This window comes from Urocitellus parryii, chromosome 8, assembly GCF_045843805.1.
Source record: "Urocitellus parryii isolate mUroPar1 chromosome 8, mUroPar1.hap1, whole genome shotgun sequence".
Classification (NCBI taxonomy): Eukaryota; Metazoa; Chordata; class Mammalia; order Rodentia; family Sciuridae; genus Urocitellus; species Urocitellus parryii.
The window spans coordinates 32946616-32963692 of record NC_135538.1 but is presented as its reverse complement, the minus strand read 5'-3'; the positions used below and the strand labels follow the sequence as shown (position 1 = coordinate 32963692).

At 35.8% G+C, this 17077-nt stretch overlaps 1 protein-coding gene across 12 annotated transcripts in view; it reads right to left on the bottom strand.

The window, feature by feature from the left end:
• Epb41l2 (erythrocyte membrane protein band 4.1 like 2) overlaps positions 1-17077 on the bottom strand; it is a 196506-nt gene that overhangs the window by 28716 nt on the left and 150713 nt on the right. For 8 of the 12 annotated variants that reach the window (XM_077801974.1, XM_026380655.2, XM_026380689.2 and 5 more), the window contains 6 exons: positions 15305-15477; positions 10832-10894; positions 8839-8985; positions 6974-7075; positions 778-831; positions 15-578 (listed from right to left, as the gene is read on the bottom strand). In XM_077801974.1, coding sequence (XP_077658100.1) covers positions 15-578; positions 778-831; positions 6974-7075; positions 8839-8985; positions 10832-10894; positions 15305-15477 — 1103 coding nt within the window. The remainder of the gene's footprint in view (positions 1-14; positions 579-777; positions 832-6973; positions 7076-8838; positions 8986-10831; positions 10895-15304; positions 15478-17077) is intronic. The other 4 variants (XM_026380705.2, XM_077801975.1, XM_026380696.2 and 1 more) reach the window with 3 other exon arrangements.

Sequence of the window (17077 nt, the reverse complement as noted above, 5' to 3'; positions counted from 1 at the left end):
GAACTCCCATTTACCTCTGAACAACAAATAATTTGTGGCAAAACATCAATGTCAACATGAGACACCTCTCCGTTAACTTTATGTTGCTCTTCCTCTGTTTCTTCTCCCATGTCTTGCTTAACCGTGCCTTCGTTTATACTCTTCTCTGCAGATATCTTTTGGGCAACTACATTTTCCTGGGCCACTGTTTCTACTGTGATTACACTGGCACCTGCTTGTCTGCCAGGGCTGGCTTCAGGCACTGCTTCCTCCCTCTCTACTACCTTGGCTGCTCCGCTGGGCTCTTCCTCCGTCTCTTCTTCATACTCCTCCTGCTCTTCCCTTAGGGTGCCCTCGGTCACATGGTGGAGGGGCCGGTACTCTCCCACATCTTCCTCCTCACTCTCACTGCTGCTGCTGCTCTCAGAAGACAGGGAGGTGGAGTCTTTTTGTGTCACAGGCTCCACCTTACGAATCTCCCCAGGACCACTCCCAGGTGATATCTCTTTACCATTCATTTCTTCTGTGATTACTCTTTCGTCTTTCCCAACCTCTGCCTGCTTCTTCTCCTCCACTACATTCAGAGTCTCATGTGAACTCTGTACAAAAAAAAAGATGGATGAGGGAAAACAAAAATATATGAATAAACAAAAACAACGGAAACCCAAATTAAGTGATGGCAGATTCATGTCATGGAGAAAAACAAAGATGATTATGATGGCTGACTGAAAGGGAAGCAGGGGAAAACGTGAGGGGATGAGGTGTCAGGCAATGTGTTAACATGGAAAAGGGGAGAACCTTAACAGCATCCCTGGCTCCAGTGCAAGGACCTTCTGACGCAGGAGCACGTGTCTGCGGAACAAAAAGCAACCAAGGACACAAATCAATAAGGAGTTACCTCAACAACCGCCAAAACAGACATCTGACACCACAACACAGAACAGCAAGAATGAACATCTACGAAAAACTCTGCTCAAGGTCACACAGAGGACAGTCAAGACAAATGCCAAAACGCATATAAAAACGAACAAAAACAACCAGCATTCTCCCAAGAAACAAAATTTTTTTATTTATAATTTATACCTACAAGTACCACTTATGTAAAGTGTCGTGTGTGTGTGTGTGTATGTGTGTGTGTGTGTGTGTGTATAAAAGCTTACTGAGCACTTAAAGAGATATGTGAAACTCAACAGTTTGGGCTTTAATCAGACTCTAGAACCCAGGCTGGAACCTTGACTCCTCAATAAATGTAGCATTCAAGGAAATGGTACCTATAATTATTTGCTGATACTTTTAAAAAATAGCTTTATTGGCAAAATTATAGTTGGCTTCAGATAGCTATCAAAATAAAAATGTTCATTTCAAAGACTGTCAATAACATCCCAATTTGTATTATAGATTAGCAAATATTATACATGAGGGCAGATGTCAATGACAGCCCCAAGTACTTTCATTTAGGATTTAGTTCCTTCACTAGCATCTTTGCAATCTGAAATGGATCGACTTTATTATTGGAGAGGTTCATTCCTATTCCCTAGAGACATGATCTTCTTGGGAGTAAATTAATTTATTCTGTTTGAGTAATACAATATCTAAATGTCTGACAAATACTTGTCAACTGAACATTTTAATATTGTGTTTCATTACATAATTGTTGCCACTGCATTAATGGTATTCACAAGTATTCTATGAATACTAATTTTACACCAAAGACAATTCCATAAATAATTTTAAGCAATGCCAGCACAATTAAAAAATAAAACAGCTTCATATAATGATTTCATCCTACTTGTTTTGGTAAAAACCAAAAATGTCTGGCATAAAATTTGCAACAATTATGCAGTGAAATAGGGTAGTAAAAATTACTGTGCTGTGGTATTATTTGCTAGGGTAGAAACTTTTCTTTCTTAAACAGGAATTCATTTTAAAGCTTCAAATTTCCTTACATTCTTCTTCTTCTTTTTTTGATTGTGTGCCTCTGAACCCTCTGGACATTGTTGTGAAGCTGCCAAGGCTAACTGTGGTAACAGATATTGGGATTTCACACTCATCTGCCCCAGCAACATGGACAACCAGAGCTAAAGGTGCTCAAATGGCACACTTGTCCACAGCATCTTTCAACATATACTCACAAGCTCTTTTTGATCTGTTCTGTTATTTTTAAATGTCTGGTAAAGTTATATTTGAGTTGCTCAAAATTCATACCATATAAATCATTTGACCAACAGAACAAAGATAATCATCCTTCCAGTTTTACTGAAAACCAGGAGGTTTCACACATTAAATGGAAAAAATACTCTGATATTATTTTTATAAGCAGGTAACACTTAACTACTTATAAATTCCTGTATAAATAAAGATATCAAGTGATCAGAATACTTCTAAATCAGACATTTAATGATTACTACAAGTAAATGAATTATTCTTACTATTTATTAGTTAACTCAAATGGCTGGATATGTTCTGCTCAAATTCAGAGAACCCCTTAAGGTCATTCAAAAACAATGACTTCACTGATAAAAAAACTTGAAGTGCCTGCTGTTCATATAAACAGAATTTTTAAAATGAACCTCAGAAGATGCCCAAGATTTGGATTTGAAAACTTGAACTCTCCTTAGTTGAGGCTTTCCTTCTACTTAATACCTTAGGCTCCAGGCCATCATAATTTAAATGATTCCCTGAATTTAGGCAGAATTTTTGTTTCTGTTTTCGACCAAAAGTATCAGTAGAAACATCCAATCTATTTCTCTTCCTAATATCCAAATTCTGTCACTGTTCCTTGAATGTTTTTCCCAGAGAGTTTTAATTTCACCAGTGAAAGCACTGGAGGGAAGGAGGCCTGAATATTCAAAAAATTAAAATCATTCTCATATGTGGCTTTTAGTAACAGGGGAAACAAAGTAAAATGCACCTCTGGCAAGTGTGAGAAGGGCGAGGAGGAAAGCTTTTCTCTAGGAGGTGCATTAGGGTTCACAAGAGCGCCCTCTGCTGTCCAAGTGGTGGCTGAAAGGAAGGTGGCTTTCATGCTATCAGAAAAGCCCTTTCCACTAAACAAAATTGATGTTATCTCCTCTTCTAGGCTCTAGAGAGGTCAGAAAAGGAAGAGCAAAGAATTAACAATACATCAGAACAGACAGCAGTGACCTATTGGAAAAAAGGAAAGGTTACACAAGAAAGAATAATAGAACAGCATAAACTGAGAGAAGAGAATTTTGAAGATTCTACAGCAGTATATGGAGGTATGTCTGAACACAAGCTTTTCCACCTTGCTTAAAAATCTTTGGTAACTGTAACCTACAGAAATCAGCTAAAACTTGGTTTATTGCTGAATATCACAAACAGCACAACCTACCTACCAAATACTATTGCACATGTCCTGGGTACTTCCTCAGTCTCTCTGCACAGAATGGCCTCTTGAGTAGCTCCTACACCTGAGATTCTTCTTATACTACAGCATGGGTCACCTCCCACCTCCCCCACCCAAAACCCTCCCCTATGCATTGAAGCCTTTCAGATTTTGCCACTAACAGGCCATATTTTGTGTGTGAGGCATTCATTCCCCAATCATCTAGCCCCTATGATCACTTCCCCTCTGCACATGATTTTGTGCAACATTCTTAACAGCAACCCACAGTAATTCTCTCAGGCATGCTAAGTATTCTACACAATAAAAAGATTGTCTTTTTTTAAAAAAAATTTAGCTAAAAGCAACAGGAAATGGAAAAATTTTAAATAAGACAAACCCAGGTCTGAAAACTCAGTGAGCAATGTGAAAATTATTGGTTCCTGAAAAATTAAAGCAAATTTTAACTTTCACATTTTTGTTCCTTAAACAATGGTTGCTAACCTGCCTGAAAGAACAATAGGAAAGCTGGGTACTGTTCTTAGAATCTTGGAATGTCACTAAAAAGAATCACCATGAAGAAGCTGGGATTGTGGCTCAGCAGTAGAGTGCTCACCTAGCATGTGCAAGGCACTGGGTTCAATCCTCAGCACCACATATAAATAAATTAAATAAAAGTATTGTGTCCAACTACAACTAAAAAAATATTTTTTTAAAAAAGAATCACCATGAAGTGTCAGAGGAATAAGACAATTCTTAATAAATCCCACTCTTCAGATATATTTTTAAAAATATTCAAATAAATGCATGAGATTGAGACATCCCTTCAGACAGTAAACAAAGAGGGATGAGGAAGGGAATATGGTAAATGCTTGTAATACTCAGGAAAAAAAAAAGCTTCTAGACTAATTCAGTTCAACTATAATCCCAATGATGACACCATCTCTAGGGGTAAGGGTGGGGTAAAAAGGGAGTCCTTCCCAATAAGAGAATACTGGGGAATTTAAATAAGTGTCACACATTTAATTATTCAATAAAATACCTTCAAAGCATCTGAAAACTACTGTCTAGATAATCTCTGTTAGACTCATGAAAATACTTTATCCACATTGTCATAATTCTCATAATTCTTAAGAGGATACACAATTGACTTATTTATCCATTGAGGACTAAATGACTTGGTTTCCAATTTTTTGTTCTATTCTCAAAATCATTCACTTTCAAACCAAAACCATTTTAAAAGTTCAGTGCACCTATTTTTTTAAAACAAGAAATTATTACTGCTTATAAAAATCTATAAAACCCATACATGAGAATTTGGAAAATTTGGTCAAATTATATACTTGCACATAATCTTTGATTTTGCATTTCAATAAGGAATATAATTCAAAGATAAACAAGAAACCCTGCAAAATCCTTAGCAAAAAGAAAATACAGATATGAGGACTGAAATTTAAAATGTATTCTGAGGAAACAGGGGATGTGAGGAGGGGGGAACAGAGGAAGTACTGGGAGTAACACTGGCCAAATTATATTGTCATACTGTGTGCATGCATGAATATTTAACAAATCCCATCATTATGTACAACTACAATGTACCAATTTTAAAAAGCTAGAAAAAAAGGAATTGTTAAAGTCAAAACACTGCAGTATACTGAACTGCTCACATACTTTGAGTTAATAGTAGTACGTTATTTCAGGGAAAAAACATATGCATGTATTTAATGTATTCCTGGGGTAAATAAATGAATATAGTTAGAACAATCTACATGCATGGCAAATAAGTATGTATTTTTTCACATGTATTGGAGAGGAAAAGTACAGAAAAAAGTTGCAACTTCAAATGCAGATAAGCTGAATAGGGGCTTTTCCTGATTTAAATTTCACATAACTTCATTTTACTATAACATTTATAAGACATTTTATATTGTACATTTGAGGTGGAGTACCAGGGATTTTGAACTCAAGGGCACTCAACCACTGAGCCACAGCCACAGCCACAGCCACACCTTGCTGTTGCTGTGGCTGGCTTTGAACTCACTATCCTCCTGCCTCAGCCTCCCAAGCCACTGGGATTACACGTGTGCACCACCACGCCCAGCTATATTGTACATTTCTAAAACATGAGATCCAGAAAAATAATTTTAAACATCTTCATCAAAATCCCAGTTTCCTACTACCGATATCCAAAGACACATTGGATCAAATGATGCCATTTGGCCTGCTTATGGAAGACAGATGTTTACAAATATATTTAAAAGCATGTAATATTAAAGTCCTTATTATATACAAACTGTCTAACTGGCTTTGAATCTCAAGCTAAACTTGAGAGAGAGAGAGAGAGAGAGAGAGAGAGAGAGAGAGAGAGAGAGAGAGAGAGAGAGAGAGAAACACGTACTACTTGCTTTGGGTTTATAACATTACGTTTCTCATTTGCAGTGTTCCAGAAATTATTTCACCTCACCTGGACCTCAAAGTCCTTAAGGGAATTTTCGTATTGTTTCCCTCCTTTCCCACTCTTCACTGTGCATCTAATGATTACTCTCTAGTGATTAACAAAATCTACTTTACATAAGGGAAATATTTTATTACTGATCTCTTCTCTCGTTCACATCCCATATAATCCATTTCTTATCCAGTGCCAGAAGAATTTCTGTTTGACACATAGGAAATTATATCAAGACTCACCTTAAAAAATCTCCAATGGCTTCCCATCATTCCTATAACATAATTCTAAACCATAAATATAATTTTTAAGACCCTGACATGATGTGTGGGTCTGACTTCTTTGGCCTTTACCTTCCTTTGTGCTCAGCCTTATTCAACAAGTTCCTGCCTTAAGGTGTTACATTTGTTCTTCCCTACAAATGGAAAAGTCTTGACATATCCAACTCCTTGTCATCAGCAAGGTCTCAACTCAATTAACATGTCCTCCTGACCACAATGGTAAAGCAGCTTCCCTATCCCCTTTCTAACACAGCACTGTATTTTACCTTCTTAACAGTTACTTCTTAGTACCTGAATTCTTTTTACTAATATACTTGTCTGCTGTCTAGCTCCACCACTAGACTCTAAACTTCCCAGGCCGACCAGATGAGTAAGCATGATCAATATAATTAGAAGAGAGAATATAAAAGTGCTGGAAAACAACTTCCTCATTAACATCAGGCATTTTATATAAAGGGGAGCAAGAGAGAGATAAGAAGGGCTGCTATGATGCAAAGTCTTTTTTCCCACTAAAAGTCTTAAAAGTAAAATGCAGGTTTTCATATGTGATTAGTGAACTAGTAACCTAATGCACATATAATTTGTTATTTTAACAGAACCACAGTGTGCATAAGAGTTATACAGTGCATTTTCACATGAAATTATAGTTTCCCAACTGTCAGCCACATACATCAAACTAGGGATCATTTTATCAGCTAAACTGGTTGTTATTTCTTCATTTCAAATTGTGAATTTTCAAGTAAAGGGTTTATGCACCTCCCTGATGATTCTATGCTTCTAAATATGAGGAATCAGTTTTAATCAAAAACCTATTTGAAAAAATTAAGGTTGATACGTAAGAAAAAGGAAATATCTATGGATGTGGACAGAATAAATGGAAAGGGGCAAAAAGCAAGAGTAGATCCAAGGATGCAAGGTGAACACCTTGTCCGCCTCCTGGGCTTTATCTTCAACTGTCCGTGTTGCTGCCGTCAGGTACTTCTCCTTCATGGACAAAATATCCTTGAAAAGATGGTCTCCTTTTCTCTATTGTTTTAAACAATAGACACAATCAACAAATAAGACACATACATTACACCTATAGCAACACAAACATAAAACAACTGTGTGAGTCAATGGAACAAGCCAGATGAAGTGGCACATAAGGAAGGCTTTTAGCATGTCATCAGACACTTTCTCCAGAAAACTCTAGAGCAGACTGCTAAAACTGATATTATCTCTAGGAAATCTGAAAATAAAAATTTAGGTGATATCTACCCTATCATACATGGTGCTTTAAGTCTTGATATTTTCAAAAGTTTTGTTCTTCAGTTCCGCAATTATTTTTGCGAATCTGTTTTTAAAGTACTATTTCCTTTCAACGTCACAAACTTTGGTTTTATTCCTAAGTCTTTGATCCATTTTGAGTTGAGTTTTGTGCATGTTGAGAGATAGGGGTTTAATTTCATTTTGTTGCATATGGATTTCCAGTTTTCACAGCACCATTGTTGAAGAGGCTATCTTTTCTCCAGTACATGTTTTTGGCACCTTTGTCCAATATGAGATAATTGTAGTTTTGTGGGTTAGTCTCTGTGTCCTCTATTCTGTACCATTGGTCTATAATTCCGTTTTGGTGCCAATACCATATGTTTTTGTTACTATTGCTCTGTAGTCTAGATAGGGCAGAAGGGTTGGAGGAGAAGAGAGGGGGCATGGGGTTATAAATGATGGTGGAATGTGATGATCATTATTATCCAAAGTACACGTATGAAGACACAAATTGGTGTGAATATACTTTGTATACAACCAGAGATATGAAAAATTGTGCTCTATATGTGTAATAAGAATTGTAATGCATTCCAGTCTCATAAATAAATTTTAAAAATGTCACAAACTTTGAAACTTAGGGCAACCAACAGCTTGGCTTTTTAAGGAAAGGTGAATAAAAATAGCATTAGAATATCTAAATTTAATGTCTACAATTTGACAACATCAAGCCACACTAGACACTGAAAGTTGAAATTGGAGATAAGGTCTTTGTACAATTTTTAAAACTGGAGAATAAAGAGTATGATCACTGTTCTCAAGTATGATGAGCCATGGAAGTTCCTGGTCAACCACAGGAAGGATTTGGGATCAGAGAGAAAGAAAGACACATAGGAATAAAGAGATAAACATTTGAAGAATATATTCTACAGGTATTACTTATATTTGTGGTGAAGAAAAGTAAACTATAGAAAGAAAAAAGAATAAGTGTGAAAAGACATTATGACTAAAAATGTTTTAAAAATGATATTTATTCTATGCATCATTACTGGGAAGTTTGAATATTAAGTTGTAGCATATAAAACATTCGACAGGACTCAAGTCTTTAAACGTAAGTTTTAACTTATTATCCTCATGGCAATGACCTTAGAACATTATAAATATAATCCACATTCCTTTAGTTATTAATTATTTACTTGTTAATTTCCTTATTTCAGAAGCAATAACTAAGTAGCTTATTAAGTACAATATTATGATATGTTGTCCTGTATAACAATATATTTGTATTAGCTTACTTGAATAAAATAGTAAAATTACTCTGAAATATTTCAAAGGCATTTTGAAACTCGTAATTTACCTAAGAACTAGGCCAATAAGTATTACATTGTTAATAAATATTTAGTATTTTAAAAAATTGTTAGCAATATAAAAAAATTAAATGGGAACAATTTGTAATTTCTGATGATCAATATACAAGATTAACATCCTAAACTTTACTGAACAGTGGAGCGAGATACATAGCCAACAAACAGCTAGTGACATACCCCTTGTGTCTGTAGGGACAGAGGTGTGATACGTCGTTTTTCCCATTCATTAGGGCGCGGCTCAGGTGTGGATTCCATAAAATTGCGCTTGAGTTCACTAATGCTAGCCTGATGTTTCAGTATGTCCTCCTGGGCCTTATCCAGGTCCTAGCAATATGTAACGTGACAAAGGGGGGGGGGAAATCCAAAAGGGAAAAACCCAGTAGGACAAAAATAAAAAAATAAAACCAAAAAAAAAAAAATAAGACAAAGCACACTTATGATTAAAAAAAAAAAAAAACATAGTAAAGCAAGAAAAATGCCAAGTCTCAAAAGCCATAAAACCAACTATTGATAACCCTAATGAGTTCATCAAAATTTGAAAATAAAGTCAATGTATATCTTTATGACTCATTTTAAAGATTCTAATTTATTCTGTTTAAAATATTTTAAAAAATAATTATTTACAGTTATTAGAAGGAAGCCATGGAACTGATCACCAAAATGGCTCATAATCCTTCTGTTCTTGAATTTGAATTGCAGTCTATGACTTTGTTCCTGCAAATCTACCTTTCTACTATTAAAATTGAATTCTGTGAATGCAGTAAGTCAAGCACAAAATAGAGAAAAGTAGATTCAAAAGCACTTAGCATGAAGGGAAAGCCAGTCCAGAATCATAAAAAAAAAAAAAAAAAAAAAAAAAAAGGAAAAAACCAAAGGTTGACTTATGTCAGAAAATTCCAATAGTGCTTTTAATCCTTATGGAATAAAAAAAAATACCTCTTCTAGAGGTTGATTCTGTTTGGGATCCCTATAATAATGAGCCTCATTCTGGTCTCATGTCATGCAGAGCACAAACATAGGGCTCAGATGCCTCACACACCAAACAAAGATGCAAGAAAAACTACCAGGTCAATTTTCATGATTAATGGAAAGACTGGCTCTGGTAAATAGTACATGTGGTAATTCATGTTCAGGAAATGATTGTAACTGAATTTAAATGTTTTCATACATTTCAAAAATCACAGGGCTGCCTGCAGATTATAGTTTTCATCCCACTCCCAAAGGAACAGGTCATGCATTTGATAAAATTAGATAATCCATATGCATGCACAAGCATACTAGCTCATCTATGAGCTTCTATAGCCATTTGCAAAAACTCATAAAAATCTAAAAATCTTTGCATGGCATGGGAAAATGACCGTGGCTTGAGATCAGGCACATTTCTTGCGTTTGTTCAAAGCAATGTTATTTATTATACTTTATAGCATTTTAGTAAATTAAGCAAAAAAAAAATACATTTCCAATAGTTATCAAAGCTGCCAGAAGCAACCAGATTAGTCAGATTACTAAGAAATGCAGTTCTCCACTGAATTCACTGCCACTCACTATCTACAAAAATAAAAACAAACCTGTTCTCATGTGACACGGGGAACATATTTTACATTCCTAATTGGGTAGTAAATTTTTTTGTTTCTCTTTGTCTCTTTTCTCTCTATCATTTGCTCTTTCTAATCAAAACAATTCAATCAGTATATTCTCAAACAGAATACTTTAAGTGGACCACATTACTAATCACATGGGCTTTAAAAATATATATATGGGCATAGATCAACAGTCAAATTATTTAATGTCAGATCAATAAATACCTGTTCTGCTTAATATATATTAAATGTAGAACCATGTTACTTCAGATTCTATGCCCTAGAGATAATTCATTAAGAAAATAGGCTTATTTGTAGAATAATTCCAAGACTAAAAGTAAACTTTACTCATTTTAGTAAAAAGAACTTTTTTCCCAGTTGTCACTTTGAGAACTTCTACTAGATCTAATTTTATCTTAGCCACTTTAAAAGAACCAAGTTGGACTGGTAACATGCGCTCCCAAGTTGAATTTCCCCCATGCATGTCATGCACTGTGCTAGAAGAACATTGCCAGCCAGCCTGTGCGTGACCTCCCGTCCACAGCAGCCTGGCAGCCATTAGGACAATTGTTTTCTTAGATTATACAAACCTCCAACATTAAATTGCTATGTCTGACATAAATATTATCCCCTTCTACTCTCAAGGAATTTTTCTGTGAAATTAAATCACACACAGGGGGGGGGGGGAGGCAAATAAACGTAAGTGTATCAATCAGCAAGCACCAGAAATGACCCAGAATTTGAAAGCTCTAAGACTTTAAAATAAAAGAGGAATAAAAATCTTAAGAACTTAACACCACAACAAACAAAACTCAAATAAGCGCTGAAAATACATTCCAATACCACCCCAACAGTAATAATGGCAGGCAGCAGACACCAGATATTTAACTTCAGGGAAAAACAGCCACCTCCTCCAGCTGTGTTTCTTCTTCTTCTATCTTCTCCTGGAAAGGCACATAGCAAGCAGCCAGAAAGAAGGGGAGCATTAGTGGGAACTCTGCCATCAGTGCAGAGAAGCTGTGTTCAAACGTAAATGGCGAAGCAGCATTACCAACCTTCTCTGTATGGCCCTCAAGATGCAGAATATTAAGCCACTCTGGTCTTTCATCACCTACAGTGCTGTACAAATGATGGAAATGATCCTTTGCAAAGTGGAATGGAGAATGGAAGCTTCACTCTTTCTCCGTCCCTAGATTATACTCTGCTTTTGAATTTTTTTTTAACTCAGGAATGAAAATATCAGAGTGCAAATATGGCATAATTCAATCTGCTGTGCTCTGACATGTCTGAATTAACTAGAGAGGAAACAGGTATAATGACATAAATCTTGTCTTTTGCCTTATATTGGTTATATATTTTACATCATCATACCTTATACTGTCACTATTTTTTTTTAGATATGGATTTCTTTCCTTGGGGGCAAATGATTTATTTAGCTACTCTCATATTAAGATGGTATTTAAAATATACTTTAAAATACAGTCACTCTTCTTAAATAAAATTCTTTAATCAAGAATACTTTTTTAGCTGGAGATGGTAGCTCATGCCTGTAACCCCAGCAACTTGAGAGGCCGAGGCAGGAGGATCCCAAATTCAAAGCCAGCCTCAGCAATCTGGCAAGGCCCTAAGCAACTCAGCGAGACCCTGTCTCAAAATAAAATATAAAAAAGGGCTTGGGATGTGTCTCAGTGGTTAACTGCCCCTGGGTTCAATCCCTGGTACCAAAAAATAATAAAATAAGAATAAAAATAAAAGGGTTGGGGATGTGGTTTAATGGTTAAGCATCCCTGCATTCAATCCTCCCCAGTCCAAAAAAGCCCTTTTTCATTGTTGGACATTTCTCAACACCTAATAATCCCCCCGCACCCCCAAAATAAATCTGGAAGATTAACATAAATCTGAATGAATTCTGACCCCAGGAAAAGAATGGCAAAAAAGAAAAATATCAATTCTGATAGTAAAGGAAATAATCTTTACAGGTTAATTCATACCATATATTCATTTCCTTCTTTGCTGGGATGATGGTATCAAAATGCTTACCTTTGTTTTTGGTAACTACTCACAGTATTTTTGGGAGGTAAGCAGGGAGCTCAGAGTCTTTTTTATCAGAAGTGAAAAATGAGACATAGCCATTCAACAATCTGTCAAGAACTATTTTCCAATTCCTTGGTTAGCACTTAATTCTCTACAATGCTATCTTTGGTGTTTCTCATGTAAATTCAAAATTGTAGTTTCTCCTACCATGCATACTCATTACATTTCTTCACATTTCTCTTCAGGTTTTACTCCATGTGTTAACAGTATACACAGGATACTCTGAGATACTAATTCACCAGACCACATTTAGCAAAGTAAGTTAAAAAAAAAAAAAAATACTGCACATGTTAACACTGACTGACTAGGGCAGAGGTAGTATGCTTGAAAAAAAAGTTGCCTTATATAGGGGTAAAAATCCTCACACCAGATACCTAATTTTCAACAAGGGGCCTAATCTCAGTGCTACATGTCTAAACTCTCAAAAAGCCATATTTCATTTTTCACACACATTTGTTAAAAGTAACAGAATAATATCTTCCTTATAAAATACATGACCACTGACTCTTTTAATATAAATACATGAATTAGGGTTGGGAGAAAAAAAAAATCCTAGCTAAAATTCATCTGGCTAGTCCCCAAATACTATAATAAAAGGAGACAAGGTGTTTCTGAGATGAGCCGTAACAAATGTCATGGGTAAAGGTTACTGATATAGCCTCACAAATGCAAGAACAAGCTTGGATTTTAAACAACAGAAACAATGATCCTAAGGAGTTCTATTACTAAATGTCAATTACAGTTATGTCCACTGCATTCTAAGTTCTATTTTAAAATGAAAAGTTCCCATCTTAAAGGAACAGCATTAACATTTGTATGCAAAACAAACACACCTATGGAGATTAAGGACAATACAATTTTCCCTCTCTCCCACTACTTTTGTTAAAAATCTAGTATGATCTAGATGTTTACAAAATAATCCTATCACTTTGCCCTCAACTTAAAATTTGTGGGACCTGGTCAAAGAATATCAACGCAGGAGTGCCTACACTTATCTCTCATGCACTAAAACACTGTATGTATGAAAATGTGCAGGTGATATTATTTTGAGGGTAATCTGAAATTTATGCACATGTTTACACTCTATATTAGGAGGTGTTTAAGATGAAGTGTGGTTTGTTGACTTCACAAAATGAAGCTTATGGCGAAGTTCCAGCAACTGCTTCCTCTTCCTCTATTTTATCATTCAAATCAAGGTCATAAGAAGCATTCAAGGAGGTAGCTTTGGCCTCCAGATAGCAGAGGGCTAGAGCCAGAGGAAGCGAAAAGGTGAGAGAAAAAGGAACAGACTGAGAAGCAGAGAGCAACAGCCCAAAGATGAGGATAAGGGAAGGAATGAATGAAGGAGAAGTGATAGGAACATAGTGCTGAACATCAGGAGGGAGGAAGGAAACCCAGAGCTTAGGGAGGCTGGGGAAAGCAAGATATCCATCTTCATCAAGAAGGGAGGGGAAACCAGAGGGAAAACATTTGGAGAAGCTGAAGGAGAAGTAACCAAACTCAGAATTCCCTTGGTCACCTGCTTTAAGAGTCTTCTCGTGCAATGGAGGACAATCAGACTGAGCAGGGACTACAACAGGATCCAAGACAGAATCCAGTGTGGTAACCTCAGGGTCCCCCTGCTCTGATGTTTCACCTGTGGAAAGGAGCTCTAAACTGTCTAGTGTAACCTGGTCAGCCTCCCCAAAAGGGTCTTCCTCTGAAATGTCTGAAAGCAAGTCCACTTCAGGGACTGGCAACAGGCTTGGAGAAAAAGATGAAACACAACGGATGAGTGGTGAAGGTGGACACATGCAAGCAGTCTATTTTCAAAAACAAATCCATAATTGAATAAGAAATCACACAACATATACATTCAAAAGAAAAAATGAATGCAAGAGGAAAAGAAGAAAAAAGAAGAAATGGGTAATTAGTGAAAACTTTACTTTCAAGTAGGTTTTATATTAACAAAGTATAGTTAGAAGACGAATTAAATGATCCATTTTAAAGAGGAAATTGGACTACCTTTATTACATAAAACATAGGTATCAACTGATTTAATTATTATTTTCAAACTGATTGCAAGTAAATCCTATGAAACTCAAATCTGATTGCTGACAGACATTAAAAAATTAGCAAAATAAGCCAGCATAACCAATCATTTGCTGAAGATAAGCTTCCCTGAAATTTGAAAGAATACTTTCTTGTCTTTATGATACACAAGAAAAAAGTTTTTTAAAAAACTAGATATGTCAAATTATTTAATAAATGGAACAGAAACTTGCTGAAATGCCATGCTCTTCTGTTTCACATGTAAGTAGTCACTCTCCTAAGGTGCCTCCTTATTATAATTATTTTTAAAAATTCTGATCATTTTCCAGAAGTTGAAAGTTATCTTGTGGGACACAATTTCTGTTATTTTTAACAAAATAATTTTTCAAGGTGATAGTCACAAAACATATAATAATGGAATACAAATGATTTGAGTCTTCTACTACATGAAGCACTTGACCTCTGTGCTGGGCATTAGAGGTTACTGATGCAGGAATTCCTAAGGCACTTACAGATTATCATTGAAAAACACAAGATCACTTTGTGTATGTCTAGAAATGCAAGTCGACATAATTAATCAAGACAGAGGCTATATACTTTAAAATTACTTGGAACAAACCAAATATAATTTTCAAATCATCATAGCTTCTATAGGATGGTAATTCAATTAACAAGATTATTACAAAGCCAGAAAGACCAATGAATTACTTACTTGCATTAATATAATTTACACTGCAATATTTTGCTTTCAACAACAACCAAAACATGGTTAGAAATCACAGTCACAACCAGCAGGAGCACACACATATTTGAAAACTGGGAATTTACAACAATATAGAACAATGATAATTTTAAAATATTTGATATCTGAAAATGAACCAAATAGCTTCTGGTCCACATACACATTTAAAACCATGTATTTTACTAATTTGCCATACCTTTCCTTCAATGAGTTGCAAATGTGGAGCTTTAGATGGGCTTCTGACATCCCTCCGGCTGTCCCTATCTTGTACCATGGCAGTGCTGACAACTCCTGGGCCATATGCTGAAATCCCCCCAGCAGGTCCAGGAAAATCCTTTATAAGACTTTGGTCCACAACACCAATTGGAGCTGGTAAAAAAAAAAAAAAAAAAAAGATAATTTTGGATTACTGTTAAGATATATAAAAGGTAAAGCTTTACACAGAATACTTCCCTCTCAAATAAACAGGCAGCATACATACAACTAACAGAAATAAAAATACTGCTTGATTTCTGAAAATATCAGAATAGAAAATAAACTCATTTTTAAACTTTTACCAAAATCTAACAGTATTTTGAATTTTCCCCACTGAACCACACAGGGTCTCATCAGATTTTTGAAGAATATGCTTCAACAATGGAATTGACCAGTAGGAGGAGCTCTCAGACCAGCTGAACTGAACCAGAGTCAAGGCAAAATGTCAGAAAAATGTAACCAATACTTTAATTCTCTGGGGGTCTCTTTAGTCTTGTCTAGATTTATTTCTGAATCTACCTATTATAATAAATAATTATCTAATTATTAAAATGATTTGATATAATAAGTTTTAAGAAGTCGTTCACTAAGGAACCTTTACTTTGAGCACAAGAAGACAGTAAATGTTAAGAATTTAAATTCTGTTCATGTTAAATATTTATCATTATACTAACACTCCTCTCCTGTTTGTCTCAACTTAACCTATAGCAAATCTAATACACAGATAAAACCACCACTGCCCAGCAAACCCAGACTTTATGTGCCCCTTTCATCTCTCCCAAAGTTAGGCAAAAACATGTATTAAGTTCAAAGTTTTTATCATACTGCACATCAACCCAAGAAACTTCAACAAGGCAAAATGAGTAGCAGGTGATCATCTCTATCTTTAGCTCCCTCCCAAATATGACTTCCCATGAGGTCCTTTCACTTGTATAAAAAGTGCTTTACTGATACCATGCGGTTTGCTCTGGTCCTTATCCCAGAGGAAGCCCAATAACACACAAAAACCCCTGATGCTGCAAGCACTTGAAGAATAGTGCTTGACCATCTTGAACATGGAAGTCATCAGTACTATGAATCTATGTATCACAGTCTACACACCCTCACCACTGCTCACCTGCTCTGTCTAAAATTTGCATCTTCCTCAGTCCTTCCTCTTTCATCAAACGCTACTCACACTTGTAACCATTTGCTCAAGCCAGGAACCTAGAAGTCTTCTAGGAATCTTCCTTTATTTCTGAACACAGCAGGCCCAACAGAGTCCTTAAACATATTTCTAAATGTAGCAGTTCTTCCCACTTCTATTTCTAACATCTCATCTTTTAAGACTTTTTGAGCCCATAAGTACTCATACTTTTGAAAGCCTACACCAAATCATCAAATATTAAAATGCACTCATATTTTATATCACATATGCTTATTTTCCAGAGATTGTTTTTAAACTTTTGACAAGATTTTACTAATTTTCTCTTAGAAAATATATGGCTATGCATGATCTCTTATGATTATAATTTCTTTTTTGGGGAGAGGGAGTACTGGGGATAGAACTCAGGGGCACTCAACCACTGAGCCATATCCCCAGCTCTATTTGTATTTTATTTAGAGACAGGGTCTCACTGAGTTGCTTAGGGCCTTGCTAAACTGCTGAGGCTGGCTTTGAACTTGTGATCCTCTTTAGTCTCCTGAGTTTCTGGGATTACAGGTGTGAGGCACC